Source organism: Astatotilapia calliptera, chromosome 11 (genome assembly GCF_964374335.1).
Source record: "Astatotilapia calliptera chromosome 11, fAstCal68.1, whole genome shotgun sequence".
Classification (NCBI taxonomy): Eukaryota; Metazoa; Chordata; class Actinopteri; order Cichliformes; family Cichlidae; genus Astatotilapia; species Astatotilapia calliptera.
Window position 1 is genome coordinate 10,977,419 of NC_137432.1, and position 18,442 is coordinate 10,995,860.

Consider the following 18,442-nt stretch of genomic DNA (forward strand, 5'->3'; position numbering starts at 1 on the left):
GGACTATAATGGATAACCTTGGAACTTGTACACCAATTTATTCTCTCTCCTTTGTTCACGGTTTTCTATCCTGTCCCTGATTTCTCTCTCTTTTTTTCTTCTTTTCACCTCGTGACATTAATAGTAATGTTCTTATCTACTTAACAGAAAGCTAATTTATCTTCCCATTACTGTGTTGAATATCGCATGAATCCATTGTTAGGGATTTGAATGGATGATTAAAACGTTTCACGTGACGGTTTTAGATGCTTTATTTGTATTTGGCTTTAATAATCTCAAGAAAAAAACAGTTTATTTTTTCTATTTTGTTATCTGCTGTTTTCATTTATGTATTTATATAGTCAACCACAATCAGTGTAGCAAAATACACCTACGCTATGCACACAGACACAATGTAAACAAAGCCAGATGAGCATGTAAAAAAATGTATGTATGAGTGCATTGTGAACATATTTGTGTTATCCGGGAGGCCCCCTATGTGTTAGCCTCCTTGTTTCCTGTGATTTGTGTCCCCTCTCCGAGCCGACACAGTGGAATAATAGGCCTTATCAACTTTAGTGCTGACCTTCACGTAGATTTGTGTTAACCATTGTGTCTAAGGTGTATTGCACAACACTTTAGCCAGCTGAGAGTGGGGTAAATTTGGGGTCACTAATGTCTTGGTGCACAGAAAATCAATTAGCCTTAGAGCAGGGTTAGGACTCAGATGTTAAGCTGCAGATACAACATCACTTTATGACTCCTGTTTTTTTGACATTACGTATCCCTGAGTAACAAGGACGGATCAGAATGAAGGTCTAAATGCTTTAGTCAAAACTAAACGAGGGAAGAAACTACAGGCAGTCCTCAGATGCTTTCATCCCACAGTTTGACACACTCAGACCCTGCCGTTTTTAAGAGCACCTGGGTATCGTAGTCCTTGATCTGCTGTGTGCGAGTTGGAAGGCCACCCTAACAGAAGCTGCTGCAGGTGGAGACTTGATTTAAGTGTAGTTTTTTATTTTATCTTTGGAAGGTTTGTTAAGGTTGGAGGATATTGGAGGCTGGATTGAGATGGTCCACTGGCCAGTTCTGAACTCATGCATGTCAGCTAGCAACAACAAACAATGCACGCTACTTGAAACAAAAAAGCTGCATACAGGTGCTGGATGGCAGGTGTTTCTTATTTAAACAGAAAGCGATGTGAATTTTATTCTGTGGTTTAATTTGTTTGCTTGTGTCTCAATGTTGTTTCAGTTAGGGCTGTTCGATATAACGATATATATCGGATGACGATATAAAAACGTCTATCGTTTCATTTTACGCTATCGTTTGTTTTGTTGTGTCGCAAAATGAACTGTTTACGGCAATATTTTTTCATGGTTTTGATGGTCCCTGTAGTGGCTATATTAATTTCTTAAAGTGCTCTCTTTCTCTTATATGTAATATAACCACACTACAGACGGACAAGCGCCTGTTTTTATGCGTTGTCGTTAGCAACAACGACGGTAAAACCATTGCGTGTCCGCTTGTTTATTTTCCACAAACCTTTCACAATAAAGCTCAAGATCCTGTTGAGACTTTTCAAAATAAACTGAATCACGTGAAAGAGGATGCAGAGTATCTACGGATGAGAAGCAAAAAAGAGCCGTCAGGTGCTAAAAAATAAACCTTAGACTCAAACGTTAGAACAGGCTTTTCCCCACAGCACGCCGTGTAATAAATACTCAAAAAGAAACGGCGGCTGTTACAACTTATGTCTAAAAATGTATCGTTTCATGCATCTGTTAAAACACTCGACTCCAGCTACATGACGCCCAGCTGGAACCACTTCCTGCAAGTCAAGCTGCCCGAGATTCACAGAATTTACAGAAAATGTTACATTTTTGTGATTTATATCGTTATCGGATGATAGAATTCTTATATCGGGATATGAGATTTTGGTCATATCGCACAGCCCTAGCTTCAGTGAAATTTGTGCAAAAGTTTTTGAGCATGTGCTGCCCGTCTTAATATTTCAGTATTAAGAATATTGCCTCCCCAGTAAATATTAAAGTGTCAAGCAAATAACATCACAAAATTTGGAGAAAGCCCTTTTTTTTCATATTTAGAAGTTATATTAGCCTCTATGTCTGATAGGATTACTTTTAAATTCGTCTTCAGTAATCATTTTAATTCCAGTCTGCTCAAAATGGTCATTTCTGTCATTAAATTTCGCCATCAGTAGTGTGTCGCTGTGATTGGTCTTCTGAAAAACAACGCAAAAAAACAGCTTTTGTGCTTATGTGTATTTTTAACTCTTAGTTCTCAGTTCGCTTTTCTAATTTTGACTTTGAATAATCATGCTGGTCCTATTCCAAGAAAAGAAATGACAGTCATCAGTATGTGATTGGCGTGTTTCACTTTCAGAGCTTCCTCCGTGCTTGGATTCTTTTCTTAGTCCTCTTAACCGTTTCTCTTTGCAGATCAATCAATGTCATTATGATTGATTTATGTATTTATATGGCACATTCCTTGACTAAGCAAGGTAAAAAGTCAGAGCAAAACTCATTGAGTGCGCACTTTATAGAGGGTGTCACTTGGGAATAGCATAATCGAAAGATTCCTGGTGCGATCCTGGGAGAAGACACGAATCCCTGTGGGGTTGGATCAGGTGGGGCATCCGGCATAAGGCAAACATTATTATTTTTATTAAATGTTTTTTTTGTATTTATTTGTTCCCTATAGGCACTTAAGAATGCTAATGTTACAAAAGGAATACAGGTGTTGGTGTTATAGAAAAGTATCTGCTTTAAAGGGGAGTGTCACACAAGAAGAAAAGATGGAGAGATGCAAACTCATTAGCAAAGTTATTCGATAACTTAAAAAGACTTATGTTTTGTAATTTCAGTTTCATAGCAACAGCATGGAAGTCAATGGGACTCGAGATCAACGTCTCTTTTTCCTTCTCCTATACATCTTTTTTTTTTTACCTAATAATCAGAGCAGGTATATTTTCTCTAACTTCAGATTCTAATATCCACAGTCATTCTGCATGATATCGGTCTATATCTCTTCCACGTCGTACAACAGAATCCCGTTGGACCGCGCCGCTTGACTGCGTTTTCATTTTGTTTGCCGTTGGTCAATGATCTCATCTTTTCTTTTCTGTGTTGTTTTTCTCTTGAAAGAGCAGAAGTGAAAATGCATCATGTCAAGCAGCAACAAAAGATGGAGAAAATGTGCTGATGTGCTTCAGAAAAGTGGAATTACAGCAGAATGAAGGGTGTTTACAAAAGGTTTTCTTCTCACGTACATATGTGTGAACAGTCGCAGAGACGCATGGATGCCCAATATACACACAATCTCATTTTGATTTTGCACTTCAGCACAAGACACACACGCACATACACCTCCACAACAGAATTCTCATTTTCTTTTTCTATTTCATTCTTGACACACACACACACACACACACACACACACACACACACACACACACACACACACACACACACACACACACACACACACACACACACGACTATATGCAGACAGGCACACACACTCACACACAGACATATGTGCACACCTCTTCTAGCTGTGTACCACAGTGGCCTCTCCTGCTGTTTATCAAACCAATGTATGGGTAGTTTTCAGCTCCAGTGGTCTGAACACTTTATTCCATTTCCCTCTTTCCCACTGCTTAACACACAAACACACAAATATATGCTCAGGACAAACACGTACACTATTCTCCACACTCGCTCACCAGGACAGACTGTGCTCCCCACAGTAAATCCAAAAGATTGATGTGTCTCCTTGGACAAAATGAGATTGTGTGTCATTACAAGGTATTATGCTACAGAACCCCTGAGTAACTGAATTAGTCCCAGTGTGTCACAGGCAAACACAATTTACACACACACACACTCGTGCACACACATACACACAGTAGTTTATTAGTGTGTCCATGATTTCAGGGGGCATTACGTTCAGTTCGAAATGTTCTGGAGCTTTAACCATAACTACTACATGTCAAAACTTAAGCTTACTTCAACCTTAACAACATGTCTTCACCTAAAAATTTGATGACAGACATTACAGGAGCTTTTTTTTTATCCTCCTAAGGAAAACACATTGACATACTGTGACGGTGTAAACAAATTTACATCCCTACAATCTGAGCAACACCCAGACCACACACACGAGTGACTATTTTAGAGAAGATTTGTGACTCAAGCAGCAACTTTTTGTCAATAAGAAACACCAGCCGAGTAATGAGGTGATTTCCACTACATTATTTGTAGTGGTGCAGACACATGCAGTCCAGTCCAGTCATTTTGTTTTGTTGCTTTAGAGGAATGGAGTTTAAGAAGAGAGTGGTTACGTTTGTAATAAAATGTTTAGGAACCTTTTGAAAACTCTTAATTGAGGAAAAACCCAAAACATTTTAAAAGGTCTCAATAATTCCTTTACATCCTCTAATATATGCAAAGATTCTGCTAGATGTAAAATGACAACAGCTTTAAAGTGGACCTGTTATGCACATTTCCAGCTGCATATTTTTATTTGTGGATTTGATTAGAGTAGCTTTGCATGATTTACGGTTTAAAATGACCCTTATTTATCTTAGACTGGGCTTTGTTGAAGCCCCTCGGTTCATCTGCTTAAAGCAGATATCGACTTTTAGTGACGTCATACAGAGTCAAGAGGAAGAAAAAAGCTTTAGCCATGTTTTATGTGAGTAACCACCACTGTATCACACTATATACATGGTAGAGCATAATAGGTCCACTTTAAGGCATTTGACTAGTCACTCCTTGATAATTCAGTAAGAATGGAGTAAAAATTCTGTTGCACACTGACTGCATTTGAAAATAATTTCTCTCTAATGTGTAGTTAGAGACGTTTCCAACTTGTTTTAGTCAATCTGCAGTGCATCTCTCTGCAACAGGGAACTCAACCAAACTGGTTGTCATCTGGTTCTATTCTGGTTTTATTCCAATATAATAATAGGTTTGTGGAGGAATTTCTGTTTCAAATCTGAGGTTCTAGCTGAACTCTAAATGTAAGTAGTTAATGTGAATTGTTGTTTACTTTAAATTTATGTATATGTGGACAACTTATACCATATTAACACACACACATTACATGTAATTGCCAACTTGATGCAGTTCTTTTGCAGACTGACAGCAGACTGGCTCAGTCTTGCCGTTTTATCACCTTGACACATCAAACTTGCTTTGAAGATGGCAGCTGTTTGCAAGTGGTTGCAGACCTGCTCATCAACTTCAAGCAACAAGATCACAAGTTCATTGCAAACGGTCACAATCAGTTCAGGCGACCTGCGGTCTCCAACCACTGTTTTGTCTAGTGACTTGCATGAAGTAGTAAGTCAGCAAAACAAGCTGTCAGTTGACGGTTATTACTGTGTGCAGATCCTTTTGACCTCTGAATCTACCTACTGTGTGAGTCAGCTCAGCATTCAGATCATCAGCAAAAAGGGGACTTAAAAATCAAGTAAGTTAGAGTGTAAAGTGGTTAGTAAGCCAGAGAAGTGAGCCGATTACCTGACTCAGTCAGCCTGATTGTAGGCCTAACCTCATAGCATATCTTCACGTGACACTTTATCAGTGAGTTCCAAAATAAACAAATATCGCACCATTCTTTTCCAGCAACAATAGGCTGATTGACTTTAGCACAAACACCGTCTCGAGGTCAGACTACAGACAAAACAAGAAGTTGGGAAAACACAGCTACTACGTGGACGTGGAGATGTGGTTTCACACACAAGCGCACACGCTCTCACACACGTACTCACGCTGACTTTTTTCAGTCAAAACAACAAGCAAAGCTGCTGTAGTAGTTTCAGAAACACGGGGTCAACATGTGACACATTTTCGAAAATGCACACAGAGCTCTTTCAGTATTTAACACGGGGAACATGAGACTCGATAAGAGAACTCGAGAGGTCATGAACAAAGGCTGGATTGAACACAGAGAGAAACAGGGCCCAGCTGCATTAGAGCACACACTCGTAGATGAAAGGAAGCTCACTGAAATCCATGCACACACAAATACGCAAAAACAACCAATCCTCATGTGAAATATTGGTGCAAAAACTTTTTTTTTTTTTACCTAACACACAGCTTCAGAGTGTTAACCAATCGTCACAAGTCAGCGAGCCACCGTAGAAAAGTGTTCGCACAAATTTACACTTTTGAAAAATGAAGTAAAATCTCTGTGTCGTTTCAAACCCACCCTCGCAACTCCACTTAACCCCCATTGACTAAGCGCCACAAGCGCCGCTTAATCCCAAACCCTTATGATTAGAGCTCCTAATAATATTTGATGTGATGAATATTGCCTTTTTTATGACTTACACAAGATCATCGGTGTGTGTGCAGTTCCCATGCAACTTGAAATGGGTTTTAACTGCCAATCTTTTTCTGAATTACTAATAACCCCTCTATTCATTGCTCCTAATAGGTCTTAACGTCATTGTGTCAGCAGTCTTTGTTCCTTGACTCCATATTATTTCGCCACCTCCACTTTGACTTTGAGATGACACTAACAGCAAACTCACAGGCTCGAGGCATTGTTCAGCCATATAACAGCAGTTTGGAGATTTTGTTTGCTAATATACCCACTTCAGCGTCTCCCCGTCTCGACAATAAGCGCAATGACTAATCTTGCTTTACAATTTGCATGGCGCTCAGACTTCCCCTCGCAGTTTAAGCTTTGTTTTCATAATTGCGTTTTGAAGCTGGCACAATACGAGCCCCGACGAACACTAATACACACCGATGGCTGTTTTCTAATTAATGTGTAGCTTTCTAATTAATGTCTAGATTCTAAATACTTATCACTGAGAAATGATTTTCTTGTTCTTAATATGCAGCACAAGGGATCCTTCCCGAAGGGAACTGTACTTTGTTTGTGTGTGTGTGTGTGTGTGTGTGTGTGTGTGTGTGTGTGTGTGTGTGTGTGTGTGTGTGTGTGTGTGTGTGTGTGTGTGTGTATTGAGGCAGGCTTACAAATGTATAGAGGAACCTCAGGGTTTTCCTCCCTTTGTTACCTTTTCAAGGCTGCAACCACACAATCTCTCCGTCTTCATCTCACGCGCGCACACACGCACATTGGGGAGGTAACCTTTCTCATTGTAACACATTGATGAACTACACTGTTGTCAGGTACAACAGCTACCTCTGTGGTTTAATTAACTGGGACAAAACAGAAGAGGGAGCAAGGACAGATATAAAGTAGGCCAAGAAATATTTGGATTTAACTATCAAAGTGCGTCTTTACGTCACTGCAGCTGCTTAGTTTTCCTGAATGGTAAAAGCAGCTTTAAAATTGTTGTATTATTTCAAATAATTTATCATCCATCGCAACTTTAATACAAAGTAAAGGCGTGCATGTGCCTGCCACAGCGAGGGAGGGACACAGGCTCCTCTTGCGCTCAGCGTTGGTCTAGTTGTCACAGACCGTCCTGGCTAATGGAGAAGTCGAAACCGCTAATGCATTGTTGTGATACTGGACAAATGTTCAGCAACAGCAGCACACTTGAACACAGCCATACGAACGCACACACATTGCACGTTACTGATGCAAATACACACAGACACACAAGCAGGCCACTGACTGTCTCTTGAGATTAATGTTGGTGTGATCCATTCAGCTGGGCCTGATCACATTAAGATGGATTGACCCCCTGGTGGTGTGTGTGTGTGTGTGTGTGTGTGTGTGTGTGTGTGTGTGTGTCGGTGTGTGTGCACGCACACGGGGTCCCATCTGTCTGTGTTTTCTCCACAGCAAGGTCCTGTGACCTAGCTGCCATCTTTAGTGCCCTCAGCGAAGCAATACTCTGAGAAGGAGAGATGGATGGATGGATAGCTCGGTTTTCTTTTACCGTTGTGGTGATTTGTGTCATTGAAAATTCTTCTGCTATTTTAAATGAATGTCAGAACGATTATAAGAGAGGGATTGCAGCATTTTAGTGTGCGAGGTGTTAGATGGTCCAACAAATGCAGTGGAACAAGTGGATCGACATGTATAATGTAGTTGTTTGTGCCGTAACAGAATGACCTCTTTTTTTGTCATCTTTAGGTTATTGCGTGTTACTTATTTTTGACAAAGAATTTGTGTAAAGTTGTAGTGTATCTGCTCTGTAGATAGACTGTGATTAACCTTTTTTTTTTTTTATCACTGGTTTAAATGTAATCCAGTATTTAACTATGAACCATCAGAGGAAGAACAGCTGAACTTTCCTCTACGGAACATATTTATATATCACTTCTTGTATATCGATTATATAAAAAAATGTTACCATATTACAGATGATCCCAGCTTCCACCTGCGAGATGCTTCACAACATTACTCACTGGATAGTGGAAACTATCAGGATTAACGAATCCACCATCCTACTAATTGAAAAACATGGTCATTCTTGAGCACAATATTGTTTTATATATGGAGTAATATCATAGTGTGATTAGTGGTGTCTTTTGTGAGGCAGTACTTTTTGGCCCACAAATTTTGTCCTTTGTGCTTCAGGTTTCTGGGGATCAATGTTATTTTTCCGTGAATGTCAAGGATGCAGTTTATGCTTACTGTTTTTGTTTTTGGACCATAAGGCACACCGGATTATAAGGCGCATTAAGCGAAGCAAAACAGTCAGATAATTCAAACTTTACTCAACTCCTTCTTCTTGCTTCCTTCTTTGAGCGAACCAGAACTGAGCTGCTTTTAGGATGCATATATAACAAATCCCAAGCATTGTTTTATGTTACCATGATCAGCTTTAGCAACAACGTTGTACCCAATGTATTCCCAAGGTTAGAAGCCTCCATTAGTAGTACTGTGCTAATGGACAGTCAGGTTTTCTTTAAGAGTAGAAGTACTGGCCCATTATTAGCTATAATTGAGTTTGTTTGGGTCTTTACCCCCAATTACTTTGCAGTATTTTGCTAATGAGATGCCACAGCGTTTTATTCAGACTGACCCAATAACATGTACTTGCAACTAATGGAACCAACGAGGGGAAAAAAAGCCAGAAAAAGAAAAATGCATAGAAATAAAATTAGATGGAAAATAGAAAATACAAAGATGTCATATGCTCACGTAACCTCAGAAATTCCATGCCAACAACAGTTGGCTGGAAAAGATGTTAAATCCATAAAATGCACCTGAACGAGACAGTTATTTTTGTAATACTGTCGGTGTGTGTGTGTGTGTGTGTGTGTGTGTGTGTGTGTGTGTGTTTTACCATTTTCAGTTTAATATAGGTGGTAATTGATTTGCAGTTCAGGATGCTAACACATCGCACAAACTTTTTTTTAATGCCAGGTTGTACTTTTCAAACTACAATGACAAATTCGAGGTCTGAAAATGAATCCAAATTCATCAGATGGTTTTAATAGAGTGTGGTTTGGTTGATCTTCCCAACCAAGCACTCTCCCGGAGTTTACACCCTGCCATACTCAGGGGTTTAGTGTGAGGCAGTTTTATTTTTGTTCTCATTTTTCTGTTCTGCTTCATTCTCCTTTCCCTTCCTTTCACAGTCAATTTGAATCAAGCCTCTCCTTTTTCTTGAACAAAACAATGCGGCGACTCTAGCGTTTCCACTGTTTGTCTTTGAGACAGCTGTCCATGGTCACTTCTAATCCTTTGAAATAGTTTATGAAAGAGAGAACAGTTTTTACTCTCCCCTGTCTTTTAGTGCTTTTCCTTAATTGACAGGGCAAGCTTCATTACTTTCCTTTTAACCTCCTAAGACCCGAACTCTTCCACAACATGCATTTTTAATTTCTCTTTGATATTTGGGCTGATTGGGGCCTGATGAATGTAAAAACAAAGAATTACCAGATTTTTTTATTTTTTTTTTACCTTATTTTTGTTTTTAAGAAAAATGAGAGCCACAAATGAGGATATTCATTTAAAATTTTGATAGAACCGTAGCAGTATAATGTCCTCGTAAGTGGATATCAGGCCCTTGTAGAGCAAAATTGAGTATTTTGGTGTAAATAACCCAAAATGTGATGTCCACATATGTGGACGGCAGGTCCTAGGAGGTTAAAAGTCTCTGTTCATTTATATATTCCACTTTCACATTTTGAGCTGAGTATAGTTCATTTAAGTTGACATCCATTTCCAATGGCATTGGTGAATACAACCAGCTGCTTTCATTTGATGTTTAATATATTATTAGATTTGTGCCGTATGATATAAATGGAGCACAAAAAGATTGAAACACAAGCCCCCAAAGCAAAAAACATGTTTTCTTCAATAAAGTCAAAAGTGAAGGTTTGCTCGATCTTTCTCTTTTTACATTTTCTTTTGTGTCTTTCTGTCCGTGTAGGTGTCTGAATGCGTGTACCTACTGCAAGACGAAGCATGCAAGAGGAGACTTGGCCAGTTATCCCATAGAGGAGCTAGTGGAGAGAGCAAGGCAGTCTTTTCAGGGTGAGTACCTTTTCTCTGTAGACAGACACACACTATCACTACACAGGGCTGTGCAATTATTGGAATTTCAATTTCAGTTACAGTTTTGGTTTAGAATAAGATAACTGAGATAAAAAAAATTATGTGACACATTCTTGTTTTGCCTTTGGTTATAAATCCTCTTGTTTTGCCTTTGGTTATAAATCCAGCGCTCCCACTTCCTTTTCTCCTTTATGTTGGTGGATTTTGACCCTGACTGTGCTCGAATTGAGTATAAAAGGTTGTGTCGGTGTCTCTGTGGTTGTGGAGACACTTAAGTTCTGATTCAGCGTACTCCTGTGTGTGTGTGTGTGTGTGTGTGTGTGTGTGTGTGTGTGTCTTATTAAGAGGGAGAGGTTTTAGTAACACATGTTGATGTTTTTGTTCTTGGGTGGAGGCTCCAGCCATTTGGCTCTAGTTTGATGCCAAAGGAACAGCTGTTGTGCGCTGGCATCTGTTCCTTAAGAGCACACTCCCAGAATCCCTAACTGCACAGCAGGCCATGCCTCTGTTAGAGCCCCAGGCAGGTCAGTCAAGGGCAAGTCTACGCACTCATGACACAAGTGGCTAACTTAATTATCGAGGCGCTATCATCCATTTTATGATATGCATTTTAAAAAGCCAACTGTCTATTAAAAAAGCCTGTTTTTCATTTGTTTAAACTAGCTAGGGTCACTCTGTTATCCCTTTTAACACCAGCGTTTATCCATGAGCTCATTGTGTTTCAAACTTTGCTGTAAAACTAAGTATTAATGCACAAAATCTTCCTGCCAAAGACATGAAAAATGATGACAAAAATCCATTTGTTCTGCCATTAACTTTACTTATTTCACAGTAATCACAAAAACATGCTAAGTTCAAAAGGGACAAAGGTACATTTCTTCCTTTCTCTTTTATAACAGCGTTCTAGCCTCATACCCACAGATAAAATTAAATATATAAAACCTCTCGCAAAGTATTGAAACTTCTTATTATGCTGTTCTTCACCCCACTGCCGTAAGAACTTCCCACTAACAGGACTTGCCAGGCTGTTGTGTTCTGGACTCTTAGGATTTACTCGTTCAGGTTGATCCTGGCTCCCAAATGTACTACTGATAATGCTAAGTGTCATGAAAATCATTATTAAATCATTAAAAAGTTGTTTTGCGTTACGTTTGCGCCACAGTTTTCCATCCGAGTGCAAGCATCGCAGCAGGGATGCCTGTTGCGATGCTTGCATGAGAAAGAGATGAATAAATTCTGTACTGCATTGTGCCAGGTGTGTTATATAATTTGCTCAGAACTGATTGGATAACGCTGGTGTCTGCTGTATTACTTCCCAAAAGAAAATATCCTTGTGTGCTAATTGCTCCTGCACAGCTAATAGAATACTTTAATTGACATAAACAACGAGCCTGGAACTTTCAATGCAATGTGAGTGCTGGTCTTTACACAACCTTCGATATTAGAGTAATTAACCCTCCCTCTCCTCCAAAAACCCCCCCAAACATAAACCAAGAGTCCACCCTTGACAAGGACACGGCTTTTAAAATCCCATCCTGAACCCTCTAAAACAGCTGCATCCATGCCACTGCCACAGGGTGGGCAGTCAAGGACAAACTCACCAGCTGCTTGAACCTTGGTGTGTATTTGTATGTTTTTACGATCATGGTCGTATGATTTGGGTGAAATCAGGAGGAAGAAACGCACCAGCCTAGTTAGAAAGACAGGGTATACTCAGGCTTTGGGAAGACACATGCATAGATTTAAAAACAGGTTTAGCTTTCATTGCTAACTACCAACAGTAAATACATAAATCAGTATATACATCTTTCACTCCTAATTACAGGGCCTCATGCACTACAATGGATAACCTTAATAGGCTTGTGTGTGTCACGAGCAATGCTCATTCCAAGTTGAATCTTAAATTTAAATATAAACTGTAGTCACTCAATTTTTATCGTCCTACCTTTGGTGTAAGTTTGCATTTCTCTATGTGTCCATGAAAGGGATTGTAGGAATTCAACTTATATGGAGGCACACTCCTGTACACTCTGCCAAGAAGCCATCAACATGTACAAGTAATAATCCCATGTATAAACAGGCTGCTGATTGGTTAAAAAGTGTGTTCTTTTTTAGTTTAAGAGGAAGAAGTGCAAAATTAAAAAAGCCCCGCACAGAAGATTAAAAAAGCATGTGTGAGAAGCTCAAACAGGAGATACAATTGAGTGTTCCCTTTCAGTCGATTCACTCGGTACAACACATAAGTATGGGATATCACGCCCTCGCGTGTCCTGGCTGAAGAAACCTTTATTCACGCCTTTACGGCAGATGACGTGTGATGACACGCGCAAGGCCCCGCCCGCACATATAGCCGCTGCCATCACCGTCATCCCTCAGTTCTTACGCTCTTCACCTCGCTGAGAACACCTCTGCTGAGTTGGGCTAGCTAGCTACTGCTAGTTAGCTCCGTTGTCTGCCAACTTGAACCTAGCTTAACTGCCCCTGTTGGTGTTAGCCTCCACCGCCCAGCTGGTGCGTAGGCTGCCCGCGGAGCGCTATTTTCAAGTTTTTCTTGTGCAGCGTTTCGCTTTGCGTTTTGGGAATGGACTCCAAACCGAAGCGAGCAAAGCAGAAATCTTCTGTTCGCCCCTGTCCTCAGGGATGTGGTTTCTCTTTGCACGACAGCGACCAGCACGATGCCTGCCCTGTCTGCCTGGGGATCGTCCACGCTAGGAGAGCGTTGACGGAGCCCGAAGCTTGTGCGTTTTGTCGCCAGCTCCGACGCTCGACCCTGGAAAGACGGGTGACGTTTGTGGAAAGAGTGCTGGGACGCTCGGCTGTCGCACGGCATGACCCTCTTCTTTCCGAGTCTGGAGCCCCGGCTTCGTCCGAGTCCGAAGACGAAAATTTTCAGGTCGATGTCCCCGCGATTAGCTGGGCTGACCACATGGAATGCGTTGACGGGTTAGCCGATGACGGACCGGAACCATGCAGGAGCGCTGACGGGCTTCAGCCTGGGTTGAAGCCCGCCAGCGCTCCCCAGGAAGACGATGACGTGCTGGACATCGGCCTGGACATCCATGGTTTGTCGGAGGATGAGCAGGAGAGCTCATTGTCGACCCAATATGCCGCCGCTGCTGCGCCGGTCGGCCACGATGACACCTCTCTTTTCTCCCTGTTTCGCCGTGCCGCTGAGAAGCTGCAGGTGGACTGGCCCTCTCCTCCACCAGCTCGGAAGCCGTCGCGGTTTGCGGGTTTTTTCCTTCCACCGGAGCCCGCAACGGCCAAAAACTGCCTCCCCATGTTCCCAGACTTTCTCTGCGAGCTAACAGCGTCATGGGACAAACCTCTGTCTACCCGCGTCACGGTGCCCGGCTATGGACAGTACATGGAATTGGACGGCGCCGAGGGAGCTGGTTTAGCTAACCCACCCCCTATGGAGCCGTCTCTGGCTGCTTATCTGGCCCCGTCCCATAACCATGGTGTCGGTGGCCCCGCAACTCTGCCGTCCAAGCACTGCAGATTCTCGGCCTTGCAGCTGGAGAAGATTTATCGGGCTCAGGCCGGCACCGCTCGAGCCATGAGCTCCGTCACCATGCTCCAGACGTACCAAGCAATGTGCCTGGCGGAGCTTGGATCGCTGGTTCCGGAGGACAGCCCGCTGTCACCTCTTCTTAACGAGGTTAGAGTCACCACGGATTACATCCTCCGTGCGTCTCGCTGTGCAGCGCTCTCCCTGGGCAGAGGGATGGCTTCGACAGTGGTGGCGCAGAGGCACCTGTGGCTGACCCTCTCCGACGTCCCTGATAGAGACAGAGCTGTGTATCTGGACGCACCAGTGTCTGCGGCTGGGTTATTCGGACATTCACTTGAAGCCATTCAGGCTAGATTCGATCTGAGGAAGAAGCAGACGGAAGCTCTGCGCGACATCATCCCCAGACGCCAGCCCAAGCCCACTGCTAGCTCTCACAGGCCCGCCGCTCCTCTGACAGCTGGCAAGAGACCGGCGCCCACTGCTGGAGTGGGAGGGCCGCCGGCGAGAGCACGTACTCCGGCCCGAGCTCCACGCCAGTCGGCCTGGGGCAAAGGCCCTCCCCCGGGCCCCCGACGGGACCCGACGCCCAGGAGGAAGAAGCCTCAACCCTCCTAGCTGTGATTGCGAGTGGGGAAGGGATCCGGCAGCAGGGAGACGCTGCTCTTACCCCTCTGTTGCCGCACAAGAGGTGCCGCTTAAGTTCTGTTCAGGTTGTCAGCCCCAGAAGGCGCTGCACTACCCTATCGCGGTCTCCCAAGCACATAACCCCTGCACACGGTTCAGATGTGTTGAATGTTCAAGCGACCACATCGAGTGTTCCCGCTGTTTTTCATTGTTATGCCCCGGAAAAGGTGCACCCAACAAAATGTATAAATGTACATGTTCCCATGTTGCAATCAATAAAGAGTGTGGTTTACTCTCAAACAATCTCAAATGCTCAACCTGCAGGCGAAATGAGCCAGGTCAGGCAGGGGATGCAGTCCCCTGCAGACACACGGGGGGGCGACGGCGCCCCGCCGTCAGTGCTGCAGGCCAGCCGGCCAGCCGGCCAGGCCAGCCGGCTGGCTGCTCACTTCCCTCAGTGGCGCGCTTGCGCCCCCTCTCCGTGGGTGCTGCAAACCGTTGCCATGGGTTACCGGTTGCAGTTCCGGGTCAAGCCGCCTCGTTTCCAAAGAGTCGTGAACACGATTGTCAACCCCGAGGCAGCCTTGGTACTCAGAGAGGAAATACAGGCGCTATTACAGAAGAGAGCAATACGGGTGGTCCCCGCTTCGGAGACGGACAAAGGTTGGTACAGCCGTTATTTTGTCATTCCGAAGAAAGGGGGAGGGCTTCGTCCCATCCTCGACCTGCGAGTCTTGAACACGTACCTGCGAACGTACAGGTTCAAGATGCTAACACTCAGACAGCTCCTGAGTGCAGTCGGCCCTGGAGATTGGTTTGCGACAATCGATCTAACAGATGCTTATTTTCATGTCGCTATACACCCGAAACACAGGCAGTTTCTGAGGTTTGCATTCGAGGGCGTAGCCTACGAATACCTAGTGCTGCCGTTCGGGCTGTCGCTCGCTCCCCGCACCTTTACGAAATGTGCCGAGGCAGCGCTAGCGCCCCTCAGGAAGAGGGGCATCCGCATCTTGGCCTACCTGGACGACTGGGCTCTCGTGGCTTGCTCCAGAGAACAGGCGGAGACGCAGCTGTCGCGGGTTCTGTCACACATTCAGACACTGGGGTTCTCTGTGAACTTTCAGAAGAGCTCGCTAATCCCAGGTCAACAGATCGCTTTTCTCGGTCTGGAAATATGCTCTCTTTCCAGCCGCGCACGGTTGTCAGAGCACAGAGTGGCCGCGTTTCATCGCTGCCTCGCTCAATTTCAGCTGGGACGCAGACTGCGTTTCCAGACGATATTGCGCTTGTTGGGCATGATGGCATCTATGATCGCCGTAGTGCCGCTTGGGCTGTTGAAAATGAGAGCGTTTCAACGCTGGACTCTCTCTCACCGTTTGTGTGCTTCGCGTCACCTCCGGAGGAGGCTGCCGGTAACTGCGTCTTGCATGCTAGCTCTCCGTCCTTGGAGGGAGCCCGGGCTACTGCACCAGGGCTCTCGGATTGGGAGGGTGTTGTTTCGCAAGGTGGTGTCCACAGATGCTTCCCTAAGTGGGTGGCAGTGAGAGGGATCTGGTCCGCGGCTCAGCGCCAGCTGCACATCAACCACTTAGAGCTGTTAGCAGTGTTCTTAGCTCTAAAGCGTTTCCGTCCAGTCCTGCAGGGCCAGCATGTCTTAGTCAGGACGGACAATTCAACAGTGGTGTCTTATATAAACAGGCAGGGAGGAACACGCTCTCTTCCCCTGTTGCAGCTGTCTCGCTCTCTGCTGTTATGGTGCAGTGTTCATTTTCTGACTCTAAGAGCCACCCATGTCCCGGGCCACCTGAACCTGGGGCCGGACCTTCTCTCCAGGGGGGGTCCTCTGGTGAGAGAATGGAGGTTACACCCTTCAATAGTGGCTCAGATTTGGGATCTATTTGGCGAGGCGCAAATAGATCTTTTTGCTTCCAGGGTGAATGCTCACTGCCCCCTGTACTTCTCCATAATCGACCACGATGCACCCTTGGGCTTGGACGCGCTAGCGCACCAATGGCCAGACGTGCTCCTGTATGCATTTCCCCCAGTGGAAATGATATCTCCAATTCTGGAGAGGGTGCGTCGGCATTCCCTCTCTCCGATCCTGGTGGCCCCTTGGTGGCCCGCGAAGTCGTGGTATGCAGAAATAATCAGCCTGCTTGCAGCAAGTCCTTGGCAGCTTCCTCTCCGCAGGGATCTCCTCTCTCAGGCGGGGGGGGAAGTGTTTCATCCGCGCCCGGATCTGTGGCACCTTCATGCTTACCTGCTGAGAGGTTAAACTTGGTTGCTAAGGGTCTGCCACCTAGTGTGGTAGCGACGATTCAGAGCGCCAGGGCCTCGTCTACTAGAGGCTTGTACGCTTACAAATGGCGAGCCTTCGAGCGATGGTGCCAGGACCGCCACACTCTCCCATTTCAGTGCTCTATTGTGGATGTTTTGACATTCCTGCAGGAGCTGTTGGATAAAGGCCTTTCGTTTTCGACGATCAAGGTTTATTTAGCGGCTATATCTGCTTGTCATATCGGTTTTGACGGGGTGACACCAGGTGCGCATCCCCTCGCCGTGCGTTTTCTGAAAGGGGTTCGCCGGCTGAGGCCCGTGCTTAAGTCCAGTGTCCCTGCTTGGGACTTGTCTTTGGTGCTGGAGGCCCTTTGTGGCCCTCCGTTTGAACCCGTTGAGTCGGTAGATATGAAACTTCTTTCGTATAAGACCGCATTACTTCTCGCTTTGGCCTCGGCGAAGCGAGTGGGGGACCTTCATGCGCTGTCTGTGCATCCTGCCTGCACACAGTTTTCTCCTGATGGCCGCAAGGTCGTATTGCGTCCGAATGCCGCCTATCTTCCCAAGGTCATGCCTGCATCTTATAGTTCAATGGAGTTTGAGTTGCTGAGCTTTTGCTCCCCTCCTTTTGAATCTGAGGAGCAGAGGAGGGTGCATTCTCTTTGTCCGGTGCGTGCGCTACGCACCTACATTGAGCGCACTCGGGATGTGCGTTTGTGTGACCAGTTGTTTGTCTGCTTCGCTAATCCGAATAGAGGTACAGCTCTGTCCAGACAGAGGCTGTCCCACTGGATTGTAGAAGCTATCTCGCTGGCATACAGCACCGGAGGTTTTGCGTTGCCCCACGGGGTGGGAGCTCATTCCACCAGGGGGATGGCGACCTCATGGGCTCTTTTTAGAGGGGTGCCTGTGGCTGATATTTGTGCAGCGGCTAATTGGGCGTCGCCGCACACTTTTGTGCGGTTTTATCGGTTGGACGTTACAGCCCCTTCGGTGGCTCATGCTGTCCTTTCTGCTGGGTCTACCACTCACTGAGGATGTGGTGGTCCCGTTCCGGTTCGGTGGCTGCTCTGCGGGGCGTGTATATAGGTCCCATACTTATGTGTTGTACCGAGTGAATCGACTGAAAGGGAACGGTTAGTTATGTCTATAACTTCTGTTCCCTGAAGGAGAGGAACGAGGTACAACACAGGGTGGCCCCACTGAGCAGTTGGCTCGGTGAAGAGCGGCTATCGAACTGAGGGATGACGGTGATGGCAGCGGCTATATGTGCGGGCGGGGCCTTGCGCGTGTCATCACACGTCATCTGCCGTAAAGGCGTGAATAAAGGTTTCTTCAGCCAGGACACGCGAGGGCGTGATATCCCATACTTATGTGTTGTACCTCGTTCCTCTCCTTCAGGGAACAGAAGTTATAGACATAACTAACCGTTTGTGCTTTTTTTTTTTTTTAAACACTAACACAAGTTGCATGGGCTGCACATAAGGACCCCCAATAGCACAAACACCAACCAGAGTTACCCACACTACCGGATACTTCAGATATTTTTGTCACTGTCCCCCAAATGAAAGCACTCCA

General features: G+C 44.8%; 1 protein-coding gene across 1 annotated transcript in view; it reads left to right on the plus strand.

The window, feature by feature from the left end:
• Window positions 1-18,442, plus strand: part of cdkal1 (CDK5 regulatory subunit associated protein 1-like 1) — a 258,244-nt gene that overhangs the window by 95,780 nt on the left and 144,022 nt on the right. Inside the window, exon 9 of the mRNA XM_026183920.2 lies at window positions 10,322-10,425. Within this exon, the coding sequence (XP_026039705.1) occupies window positions 10,322-10,425 (104 nt within the window). The remainder of the gene's footprint in view (window positions 1-10,321; window positions 10,426-18,442) is intronic.